The 13,353-nt window shown below is 40.3% G+C and overlaps 1 protein-coding gene across 5 annotated transcripts in view; it reads right to left on the bottom strand.

The window, feature by feature from the left end:
• Nucleotides 1-13,353, bottom strand: part of METTL8 (methyltransferase 8, methylcytidine) — a 154,936-nt gene that overhangs the window by 34,284 nt on the left and 107,299 nt on the right. For 4 of the 5 annotated variants that reach the window (XM_044933896.2, XM_044933891.2, XM_044933880.2 and 1 more), the window contains one exon: nucleotides 11,943-12,051. The exons of the other annotated variant lie outside the window; for it this stretch is intronic. In XM_044933896.2, coding sequence (XP_044789831.2) covers nucleotides 11,943-12,051 — 109 coding nt within the window. The remainder of the gene's footprint in view (nucleotides 1-11,942; nucleotides 12,052-13,353) is intronic. 5 annotated transcript variants of the gene reach the window in all.

Below are 13,353 nucleotides of genomic sequence, written 5' to 3'. Positions count from 1 at the left end.
ACGGATTAACATTCTGTTCTGCACCAGGTATTGTGTTGGGCACAGGGTAGGGAAGGATTGGGGCTTCCCTGGTGGCTCAGAGGTAAAGAATCTGCCTGCAATGCAGGAGACCCGGGTTTGAGCCCTGGGTCAGGAAGATCCCCTGGAGGAGGGCATGGAAACCCACTCCAGTATTCTTGCCTGGAGATCTCATGGACAGAGGAGCCTGGCAGGATGCAGTCCACAGGGTTGCAAAGAGTGAACACAACTGAAGCGACTGAGCACGCACACACACAGGGAAGGATACAAAGATGGAAGACAAGTCCCTGGCCTTAAAAGCACATAATTCAGGGATGAAGTGGACACTTATCCTCCTAAATATAGCAATACTGTTCATGCAAAAATGATCTGACTTTTTCTCTGTTTTCACTTTGGATTTATTTTCACATGTATTTATTGGAGGTCTGTTATGTGGCAGGAAGTATGCTAGGAACTGGGAATATAAATTTGGATCCAAAAATCCAAAGAACTATAAATCCAATCAACTATGGCTGATTCATGTTGATGTATGGCAGAAACAACAATAACAAAAATCTTGATTATAAATCTACTTTTTCAATTAAAAAAAAATCCAAAGAAGAATTTTAAAACAACATCCCACAATTCTAGGGACAGTAGAAAAGAAGTCAGAAGACATCTATTTGGAATATTGTACCAATGGAGGTGGAGCAGAGAATTCAGAAAATTAAAAAAAAATCATTGCTATGTGACTTTGGAAGAGATCCTAAATTTTGTGGAGAACAGGGGAATAGGGAGTGGTGAAGGATTAATGTTCATCTACTTCAACTTTCCTTAGGCTAATGTTACAACTAATCCCTGTTCCCTGAGCAGTCATCAGCTGGGGGTGGGGGAGGGGGATGGTGGCAAAGATGAGTCCAGATTTCAGTAATCAGGTTTCAAATATCAATTGTAAAAAACCCACAAAAGAGATCATCTGTAATCAACTCTAGTACAAACAGTTAAAAGTAGGGAAAGAAAGCGGATGTGAGGTAGGCAGAAAAGGAAGTTCTCAAGAGAAAAGGCAAGCTGGAGGAGAGTAAAAGGAAAGACAAAGTCAGATAGTAATAGAACGAAAGAATGTCACCTTCTTCCAGCCTTGCTGACTAGAATCCTGGTGTAAGCATTTAACCAGTTGGTGTAACCAGTTTATGTGCTTCATCGGCCTAACTTATCGCTTCAGCTGGGGGCTGTGACTCCTTTCTGGTCCTCTGTATCTCCAACCTTAGCACAGTGCCTGGCCCATGGATTGGCCAGTAAGTGCTGGTTAAATAAGAAAATGAATCAAGTGAAGGAGAGGTCAGAAATAAGTCCTACAAGCCTATGTATTCTGTACACAGTGAGCTGTGTCTTCATTTCCATACATCTCAAAGCAGTTTCTGACTTCTTGTTTGACCCAAGGTTTGACCCACCTTGGTTATGTAGGTGCATTTTGTTTAATTTCCACATATGTGTGACTTTCCCAGATTTTCCATAGGAAAATGATAATGTAAACTGCTTTAGTCTGGGAGGTGGAGAGGATGTAAGTGTACAGATTAGAATAAGCATGAGGTGCCTGGTAATCTCTGCTCAAAATGAGCACATCTATATAAAACTGCACTCCAGCTCTCCACCCAGAGAACCCAGATGTGTTCAGCAGGGGCATATTCTTCCAAAATATAGATCAACTACATGTTCAATCACACATGATCCCAGACACAGAAAGACTTGGCACATAGCAGAATCAGGATTCTGGGAAGGCCAAATATCATCATAGTTAAGAGCTTAGGTTCAAATCCTTATTCTGCCATGTTTTTGGATGCATGATCTTAGGAAAGGTGCTAACTTCCTTAGGTTTCAATTTCCTCCTTCCTAAAATGGGAATGATTATAGTACCATAAGATTATTGCAATAATGATAATAATCACATAAAACACATCACCACAGGAAGCTTTCAATAAATGTTACCAGTGTTACAGTTAGCACTCAGGGGCCTGGAGTCTGAGGCTTTTAATATCGAATATGCTGCTGTACAGGCTTCCCAGGTGGCACTAGTGGTAAAGAATCTGCCTGCCAATGCAGGAGACATAAGAGACGTGATTTTGATCTCTGAGTAGGGAAGATCCCCTGGAGAAGGAAATGGCAACCCACTCCAGTATTATTGCTTGGAAAATCTCATGGACAGAGGAGTCTGGTGGGCTACAGTCCATAGAGCTGCAAAAAGTTGGACACGACTGAAGCAACTTAGCAGTCTGCATGCTCCAGTACTCCTGGGCTCCCACTGAATAAAAGAACTGGAGCCAGATTTCCTGGGTTTGAATCTCTGCTCTCCCACATAATAGCTCTGTGACTTTTATCAGATTACTTAAACTCTCTGTGTCTCAGTCTCCTCATTTCTAAAATCGGGATCAGAAAGACCCTCACAAGGTTATTGTGAGTAGATGAATTAATGTAAGCAAAGCTCTTATAATAGTGCCCTTCCCATACTAAGTAGCCAGTCCCTGCAATGATAAGACTTAAATTTTTGTTAACAAAACAGACAAAAGCAACAAAGAGACAATTAAACAAAATTACAAATTGTGGTAAGTGCTATGAAGCCAATAAAATAAGGCTGAACTAGAGAATGGGAAGGGACACCTAATTAAGGTATCAGATAGTCAGGGAAGACTTTGCTGAGGAATAAACGTCTGAACTGACAGTTAAAGGAGGAATATCCCAATCTTAACCTTGCCAAGACCTGAAGGAAAAGCCTCTTAGGCATAGGGAACAGAAGACACAATGGCCAGAAGAGCATTTCAAATTGAATTCCTAATGATATCCACAATCATAACATTCCTTAACGTAAATATGTTATGTTTACAGAAACATGATGTAAAATTATGTATGATGAGATGTGAGAACATGTGCCAAATACACACGACTGAACCTTGCTGGGCACTTCCTTGAGTTATGTGTGCTACAGTGTGTGCTTAAGTGTGCTACAGTGGCCTACTAAAGTGCACCGTTTTATACAGGAGAACATGTGTAGATCTGAATTTTTATAAAAGATTAATGCAGACCTAAGCCTGCCTAATTAATAATCATTTAAGACATTCAATTAAAGTACAGAAGAGGCAGGAGGATTCTTATTCCTGCTGCTGCTGCTGCTAAGTCGCTTCAGTCGTGTCCGACTTTGTGCAACCCCATAGATGGCAGCCCACCGGCTCCCCCGTCCCTGGGATTCTCCAGGCAAGAACACTGGAGTGGGTTGCCATTTCCTTCTCCAATGCATGAAAGTGAAAAGTGAAAGTGAAGTCGCTCAGTCATGTCCGACTCTTCGCAACCCCTTGGACTATAGCCTACCAGGCTCCTCCGTCCATGGGATTTTCCAGGCAAGAGTACTGGAGTGGGGTGCCATTGCCTTCCCGATTCTTATTCCTAGGTTTGCACAAAAGCAGATTTACCTGGCAGCACAAGCTGATGATGATTTGTTTCCAGTGTGTTCACAATTTTGATAGGCAAAATGTGTGCCTGTGTGCATGTTGTGTTTTAGCAAAGTCTTTTAAATATTATACATATTTAAATGAAGAAATGTCTGTGGAATCCCTAAATTCACTAAACCCCTAGTGTCACAGAACAGTTTCAACAGTACTATTTCAAAAATATTCCAGGTGGGAAAAAATTAATTTATCACTATTCTCCATTGTCTACTTTTATTCATTCATTTATTCGCATATTTATTAAGCTCTGCTGGTTATTCTTCAACCTCTGCCCCCTTCCTGCTCTAACCTGTTTAGCCTTCACTTTTCTCTGTGCTACTCAGGGCTCTGGAAGGTGCATCACTCAGCATCCCTTGCCCTTAGGCTTCAGGTTCCTTGCAGTTGGTGGGAGCAGAGCTGGAGATCAAAGGTGAGTTCTCTGCTTGGCTCCTGGTTCTGGTGGCAACTGGGTCCCTCTGTAACTAGTGGTGGTGTTAAGTCACTGAGTTGTGTCCAACTCAGTGTGACCCCATGAACTGTAGCCCGCCAGGCTCCTCTGTCCTTGGAATTCTCCAGCCAAGAATACTGGAGTGGATAACCATTCCTTTCTCCAGGGGATCTTCCCGACCCAGGGATAGAACCCGGGTCTCCAGCATTGCAGGTGGATTCTTTACCGTCTAAGCCACCAGGGATGCTAAGTGAGCCTAAGAGCACTTCTAGTGATCACCAACTCTAGTAACATCATTTTCTCCCCTCTTTTTGTAGGCTGAGTTTTAACTGTTCCCCTCTGTTGCCAGGCCTCTTTTTGTGGATTTCTTTAATCTGCCCACACTTTTGTAAATTGTCCCTTCACTAACATCTCTTCAAAATCCAAACTGACTATATCTTCTTTTTCTTGCTAAAACTCTGACTTGAACAAACTGCTGCTATGTTCCTGTCCAACTGAAATGTAATTTTAAACTTTTTAAAAGTAAAAAGAAACATAAAATGTTAATAATATATTTAACTCATATCCAAAATATTATCATTTTAATGGGTAACCAATACAAAAACTTATGAGCTATTTTACATTCTTTTATTCCTATGTCAAAGCCTGAAGTGTATTTATCATGTCTCTATTTTAGTTAGCCACATTTCCCATGCTCAGCAGCCACATGTGGCTAGTGGCCCCTGTACTGGATAATACAATTCTAGATGTTGGGTTAGGACTGGAGATACAGATATGAAAAATTTTTAGCCTTCCAATCATGGAGTGGATGGCCCAGCAAAAAAGGTAGACAAGCAAACTGTTACAAAACAATGTAGTAAATCCATAATCTGTGTTATGCACAAGATGCTATGGAAACAGAGCTCTCTCCACCAGTGGGGTTTAGAGAGAGAAGATAATAGGAGACATGTGAGGGAATCCTGAACACTGATTAGGATTCCACCAAGGAAAGGAGGGTGGAGAGAGCAATGCAAGCAGATAGTCCTCACCTTTTCATCTGCCCTGGCTGTGTCTGGTCTTTTTGGACTGACATAGACAGTCCAAAATAAATGGACCTGAAATGGACATGCTGACCACTCAGGGCACACTTGAATCTCCATAGTTATTCTGGTACAGATTTGGGTAGATCCCTTAGTCTTAGGCTCTGGGATGAAGTTTTCAGAGGAAACTCAACTAGGCAATAATGGGGAGGGTGCTGGTGAGATAACGTGTGTAGGGAGAATGTCTATACACAGACATTGAGAGAACCTGGATCCATTCTCAGGGGTAACAAATCTGGCCACTGATTAGCTTAGTTGGTTCAGGTTCCTGGGCACAGAACCCAGATTTATTTTCCTTATCTGTTTCCTTTGCTGTAAGAGTTGTCACCAGACAGATATTAAAACTCATTGTTTCTATCTTTTGAAGATGCTTTTTTTGCTGTTATTGTTGTTCATTATGAACCTCACTTCTTCTTCAGTGGTTCTCAGGACTTAAGGCTCCAAATCAACATGCCTTAAGTCTGTGTCTCATATGAAAATCCTACTGCCTTTTGCTAAACATATCTTTCTTTTTCCATTTCAAAATGCAGACTCTGAAGTGAAACTGAAAGTCGCTCAGTCCTGTCTGATTCTTTGCAACCCCATGGACTGTAGTTTGCCAGTCTCCTCCGTCCATGGGAGTTCCCAAGCAAGAATACTGGAATGGGTAGCCATTCCCTTCTCCAAGGGATCTTCCCCACCCGGGGATCGAACTTCTGAGCCACCAAGGAAGCCCAGACTCCCTCTAGGAAAGCTCAGAAAGTTCGTATTTCCTATCTGAGAGACACTGCTGGTTCTTTGCCCTTTGAATAAAGGATATAACTTAAGGGACAGTAAGGAATGGCCACATCTTTCCTGCCTCAGCATACTTCATCAGATATTTTTGTAAAAGGAGAAAGATTTACATGACCTGAAGAGAAATCAAAGTGTGATCATCAGATATTTTTGGAAGAGTCACCTGACTCTCCTGAATTCACCAACTTGTTTTCTAGCATAAAAATACCTCAGGGACTTCCTTGGTGGTCCAATGGCTAAGGGTACATGCTCCCAATACTGGGGGCCTGGGTTTGAGTCCTGGTCAGGGAACTAGATCCCACATGCCACAAGTAAGACCTAGTGCAATCAAATAAATAAAAAAGTATTTTACACATGTAACAATAACAAAATAGAGCTGCTCACCTTTCAAGCCTAGGGCCTCGTGCAATGCTGATCCTGTTTGGTAATAAGCACCCCACAGATCTCTGGGTGATTCCACAATGCCTAATAGCTGGTGAGGATTCTTAAGGATACCCAAACAGTAATGAGAGAGGAAAGGAGGATAACTATTCTTAGACACTGAAAAAGAAGTATCCACTTAACTCAGACAAACATTCTGGCGCCCTTCTGTGTGAGCAGAGCTCTGATGTCCAAGAGGTTGGAGAGCTATGGCTGTTTATACATCCTTTGTCTGCAGCAGTCAGAAGGTATATATACTGTAGCCTTATTTTCCTTGTCTCCTCCTTAAATCAACCATAAATCATTTTCAATACCAAGCTTTCCACAAAAATTCCCTGTGGTTTCTTTTGGTCTCACGCTCCAACTATCACGTTGCGATTTCCATTGGCAATAATGTCAGCATCTGTTCTCCATACTGGCGCTATTTGCAAATACTTTGAGACCAACTCCTTGATTACTACTCAAAAGTTCAACTTCTGTCTTCTCAGAGCCAAAACACATACTGTATTATCCAGTTTAAATAGTTTCCAATCCTCATTTGTGCAGTGGGCTTCTTCAGTTCCTCCCACTACTCATATTATGGTTTTTAAATTTCTCTCTATCCTTTTCTTTCAATTCATTCACTGTGTAGATGATTAACTTGGGTCTTGAACATGGCTAACTTTGCTCTTCTGACCTCCCTATATCCCTTCTGAATTCCTTCCCTAAGGATTTCTTCCATCCATGCTGTTGTAGACTGAGTTCTCATACTCCCAAAGGCGATTTATTGATGCTGCCTTTTTGTTCTTCCTCTGAGTGGTCTATTTCAGATCTCAGTGTGCCAGGAATCAGGCAATGATTGCACACAGAGAATCAATTACTCTTAAAGAGAAATTTCCATGGCTTACATCTGGCTATTTTCTCTGGCTTAAAACCTTCACAGTTTTATCTGTAATGTGCATGTATTTACATGGCTTGTTTTTGATTTTGGTTTTATAAGTGAGTGTATGTATGCAGTTTGATTTCACTTCTGGTTTTGTTTATCCGTTATTTTTCTAAATGACTTGGTTGAACAGTTCTTCAACTGAGCTGGGTGTGCCATTCTAAGCACTGTCTGCAATCAACATTTTTATGAGCTGTCCCTTTTGCACAGACACTGTGTCTGGATTTGTGAAAAAGTACATACTAATATGCCTGTGTGTGTACACATACACATGCAAAACTAATACAGAAATTAAAACAAGAAACAGGAAACTACCAAACCCAGCAGGCCAAAAAAAGGTACATCTTTTTTGTTGTACATCTTCAAAATTAATAGGTTGCCCATTAATTTATCAAAGATAAGTATGCATTTATACAAGGACTAGAAAAAACATTTTAATTTTTGATATAAATTATAAAGAAAATCACTAATATCTATGAGATAACTAATACCAATGCTACTACGAGCTCTAATTCTAACATTTTTTTTGAAGGTCCTCCATATATCAGGTACTATTCTATATGCTTTACATTTAGAAACCCATTTAATGCAACATCAACTCTATAGAAAGGTACTATTAATTATTAGTCTGTTTACAAATAAAAAAACAGAGCAACAGAGAGGTTAAGTGACTTATCCACAGTTGCACAGCCAGAGAAATGGAAAAAGGTACAATTAGACACTTCACAATTAGACCAGTAACACTGAAGAAGCTGAAGTTGAACAGTTCTATTAAGACCTACAAGACTTTCTAGAACTAACACCCCAAAAAGATGTCATTTTCATTATAGGGGACTGGAATGCAAAAGTAAGAAGTCAAGAAACACCTGGAGTAACAGGCAAATTGGCCTTGGAGTACAGAATGAAGCAGGACAAAGGCTAATAGAGTTCTGCCAAGAGAACACACTGGTCATAGCAAACACCCTGTTCCAACAACACAACAGAAGACTCTACACATGGACATCACCAGATGGTCAACACTGAAATCAGATTGATTATATTCTTTGCAGCCAAAGATGGAGAAGCTCTATACAGTCAGCAAAAACAAGACTGGGAGCTGACTGTGGCTCAGATCATGAACTCCTTATTGCCAAATTCAGACTTAAATTGAAGAAAGTAGGGAAAACCACTAGACCATTCAGGTATGATCTAAATAAAATCCCTTATGACTATACAGTGGAAGGGAGAAATAGATTTAAGGGCACTAGATCTGATAGACAGAGTGCCTGATGAACTATGGACAGAAGTTCATGACATTGTTCAGGAGACAGGAATCAAGACCATCCCCATGGAAAAGAAATGCAAAAAAGCAAAACAGCTGTCTGAAGAGGCCTTATAAATAGCTGTGAAGAGAAGAGAAGCAAAAAGCAAAGGAGAAAAGGAAAGATATACCCATTTGAATGCTGAGTTCCAAAGAATAGCAAGGAGAGATAAGAAAGCCTTCCTCAGGGGTCAATGCAAATAAATAGAGGAAAACAACAGAATGGGAAAGACTAGAGATCCCTTCAAGAAAATTAGATGGGCACAATAAAGGACAGAAATAGTATGGACCTAACAGAAGCAGAAGATGTTAAGAAGAGCTGGCAAGAATACACAGAAGAACTGTACAAAAAAAAGATCTTCATGACCCAGATAATCACAATGGTGTGATCACTCACACTCACCTAGAGTCAGACATCCTGGAATGTGAAGTCAAGTGGGCCTTAGGAAGCATCACAACGAACAAAGCTAGTGGAGGTGATGGAATTCCAGTTGAGCTATTTCAAATCCTGAATGATGATGCTATGAAAGTGCTGCACTCAATATGTCAGCAAATTTGGAAAACTTAGCAATGGCCACAGGACTGGAAAAGGTCAGTTTTCATTCTGATCCCAAAGAAAGGCAATGCCAAAGAATGCTCAAACTACTGCACAGTTGCACTCACCTCACACACTAGTAAAGTAATGCTCAAAATTCTCCAAGCCAGGCTTCAGCAATATGTGAACCGTGAACTTCCTGATGTTCAAGCTGGTTTTAGAAAAGGCAGAGGAACCAGAGATCACATTGCCAACATCCACTGGATCATCAAAAAAGCAAGAGTTCCGGAAAAACATCTATTTCTGCTTTATTGACTATGCCAAAGCCTTTGACTGTGTGGTCACAATCAACTGTGGAAAATTCTGAAAGAGATGGGAATACCAGACCACCTGACCTGCCTCTTGAGGAACCTGTATGCAGGTCAGGAAGCAACAGTTAGAACTGGACATGGAACAACAGACTGGTTCCAAATAGGAAAAGGAGTACGTCAAGGCTGTATATTGTCACCCTGCTTATTTAACTTCTATGCAGAGTACATCGTGAGAAATGCTGGGCTGGAAGAAGCACAAGCTGGAATCAAGATTGCCAGGGGAAATATCAATAGCCTCAGATATGCAGATGGCACCACCCTTATGGCAGAAAGTGAAGAACTAAAGAGCCTCTTGATGAAATTGAAAGAGGAGAGTGAAAAAGTTGGCTTAAAACTCAACATTCAGAAAACTAAGATCATGGCATCTGGTCCCATCAGTTCATGGGAAATAGATGGGGAAACAGTGGAAACAGTGGCTGACTTTATTTTTTGGGGCTCCAAAATCACTGCAGATGGTGATTGCAGCCATGAAATTAAAAGATGCTTACTCCTTGGAAGGAAAGTTATGACCAACCTAGACAGCATATTAAAAAGCAGAGACATTACTTTGCCAACAAAGGTCTGTCTAGTCAAGGCTATGGTTTTTCCAGTGGTCATGTATGGATGTGAGAGTTGGACTGTGAAGAAGGCTGAGTGCTGAAGAATTGATGCTTTTGAACTGTGGTGTTGGAGAAGACTCTTGAGAGTCCCTTGGACTGCAAGGAAATCCAACCAGTCCATCCTAAAGGAGATCAGTCCTGGGTGTTCATTGGAAGGACTGATGTTGAAGCTGAAACTCCAATCCTTAGGCCACCTGATGCGAAAAGCTGACTCATTGGAAAAGACCCTGATGCTGGGAAAGATTGAGGGCAGGAGGAGAAGGGGACGACAGAGGATGAGACGGCTGGATGGCATCACCGACTCAATGAACGTGGGTTTGGGTGGACTCCGGGAGTTGGTGATGGACAGGGAGGCCTGGTGTGATGTGGTTTATGGCGTCACAAAGAGTCGGACATGACTGAGAGACTGAACTGAAGTAAACTGAGACACTTCACAGAAGCTAAAATGCAATCATAAATGGAAAAATGTTCAAGATTGCCTGTAATCAAAGAAATGTACATTGACATTAAGTGTCATTTCATACCACACCTTTGGTGAGATTTGGTTAAACTGTCACTCTCAGATATGGTGGAAATAATGTAAATCATTAAGGTTTTAGGAAAGCCACTTGTCATTGCTTATAAGCAATTGTAGAGACTCTCTTGAACTCAGTAATCACATCTCTAGAATTTATTCTTAGAAAATTATTCAAAAGAAGACTCATATGAATACAAAGTTTTCTGTAGCATTTATCAAACATTAAAAGCAATCTAAATTTACAAATATAGAAATACTTACACTATGGTACATTAATGAAATGGAATATTACGTGGCCACTTAAACTATAATTGTGAGTGATAATGATAATATAATAATGTTAGATAATGTTGATTAAGGTAAGTCAAATATAAAATTTTACCTATTTGCAATTATATAAAATTATGTATCCATATATTCAAGGACCAGAATGGAACATAAAATGAAAATACTTTCAAATGTTGGGATAGAAAAATTTTTTTTCAGATTTTTAATTGTTTTTATTTCTGTTATTTTCTGCTGCTGCTGCTGCTAAGTCGCTTCAGTCGTGTCCGACTCTGTGCGACCCCATAGACGGCAGCCCATCAGGCTCCCCCATCCCTGGGATTCTCCAGGCAAGAACACTGGAGTGGGTTGCCATTTCCTTCTCCAATGTATGAAAGTGAAAAGTGAAAGTGAAGTTGCTCAGTCGTATCTGACTCTTAGAGACCCCACGGACTGCAGCCTACCAGGCTCCTCCGTCCATGGGATTTTCCAGGCAAGAGTACTGTCTGTTATTTTCTACATGATGGCAAAACCAGGAGCTGGGAAAGATAGAAGATGTTGTCTTTGCCTTTTGATAATATATACTTTAACTGAGAATTTATAGAATCACTGACATGTAGAGCTGAAAGGGACCTTATTGGACTCTTGGTTCAACTTCCTGATTTTACAAATAAATACTTTGAGGCAGAAAAAGATTGACTTCCTCAATTGCTCATATTTAATTAGGAGTTAGAAATTACAACCTCAGAATGACTCACTGTCATTTAAGGTACATTTGTTGCAGAGAAATTAAGTTGTTAGGACCATATCTTGAAATATATCATATCCATAAAAAATGACTATTTTACTAATTCTACTTTCTTATCTGCATTATCAACTGCCCTCTTTCCCCACCTGAAATAAGCCTTATGCCAAAGCAAGAGCTCTAATTCTCGACTGTATGGTACACATCATGCATATTTTTGGCATTTCAAAGCATGTCAAAATATTTATCAAGAAGATGAGTATTTCAATAACAATGGAGAAGCTGCTAGTCATTTTCCCCTGATGGTAACAGCAGGGATTCAATTAAGATTTGATAAATCAATTAAGTTGAATTTCACTTTAAAGCATTATGTTTTCTAACACTGATTTTAAAAAATCTATTTAAATATCTTAAAACTAATTCCTGGGATAGGAATGAAGAGTGTAAGTGAATATATATTTACTCAGGCCTTGCAAAAAGGCCCCCATTACTTACCCATGACCCCAAAAGAAAAGCATATCTTCAAGAAAAGTAGACCCACTTGGCAGGTGAAGTTCTCTGCTCTTAAACCCATTTAGATGATTATCAATTTGGACTGGGGTCTCTGAAAGGACAAATAAAAATCAAAATACATGGGAAGAGGCTAAAGAAATTTTGGAAGCTGTAGGTTGGTGTGGTGATACTAAAGTTGTTTGTGTGTTTGTGTTGAATGGTTATGTTGAGCCCCCACAGCTGATTTGCAAGAAGTGTATATGAGGACATTTGAGGCCACAAGGTCTTCACTGCTGGGATTCTAGCATGCCTGAGCAGTGTGCATTAGTACAGTGAGTTTCTGGAGTATTCAAATAAATAGTACCAGCAGCCAAACTGCTAGTGCTGGCTGCTCCCACCAGTACTTTGTACCTGAGCCCTTGACAGCAGCACCAGCTTTGGTCCCTGGGACAGGAGCATGGGCTTGGTGGAAAGCCCTGGATGCCATTTAATGGAAGAAAGCCCTTGAGACACTCTAATGAGAAGACAGTGAGACACAAATAAGGAATAAGAGTGTGTGTGTGCTTAATTGTTCAGTCATGCTCAACTCTCTGCAGCCCAGTGGCCTGTGGCCCGCCAGTCTCCTCTGTCATGGAATTTTCCAGGCAAGAATACTGGAGTGAGTTGCCATTTCCTACTCCAGGGGATCTTCCCGACCCAGGAATCGAGCCCATGTCTCTTGTGTCTCCTGCATTGGCAAGTGGATTCTTTACCACTAGTGCCACTTGGGAAGCTCAGGAATAAGAGAGGAAGACTTTAAAAGTCGTTTATACATACAATCTCTAGTTTCAAGTTAATATTCATATATTTAGATTCAAAACCTATTTACACTTTACAGTCTGAATCTACTGTTTTGCAGCTCCAAATCAGTTCAAAAGTCATGGAATTCTCTGTGACATTTTAAGTCATACTCTCAATGGTTCTCCACACTGGCTAGGCATCAAAGTCTCTGAGAATCGAAAATAAACACCAACGCTCATGGTCCCCATGTATAGATAAAATCAGAATAACGTTGTAGGACCCAACGATCAATATGTTTTAAGAGCTTCCCAGGTGTTTCTAAGGCACAGCCAATGTGGAGATCCATTGCTCCAATAGGAGCAGCTAGAGGCTTTCTAGAACAGTTTTTATTCTAATATCCATATGAATTACCTGGAGATCTTATTAAAATATAGATCCTGATTCAAAGCATCTGGGGTGGGGACAGATTCTGTATTTCCAACAGACTCCTCTGGTGGGCAGAGATAGTAACAAAATAATATACATTTTTAATAAAAAAGGGCAAAACAGAAAGTGTATATGGCTTCATTTTATATGACCAAAACTTTTAACTTGGTCACCTAAATATTCTTTAAAGTCAAAAAGATACTGAATT

This window comes from Bubalus bubalis, chromosome 2 (assembly GCF_019923935.1).
Source record: "Bubalus bubalis isolate 160015118507 breed Murrah chromosome 2, NDDB_SH_1, whole genome shotgun sequence".
Taxonomy (NCBI): Eukaryota; Metazoa; Chordata; class Mammalia; order Artiodactyla; family Bovidae; genus Bubalus; species Bubalus bubalis.
This window is presented reverse-complemented; position numbering and strand designations above follow the sequence as displayed.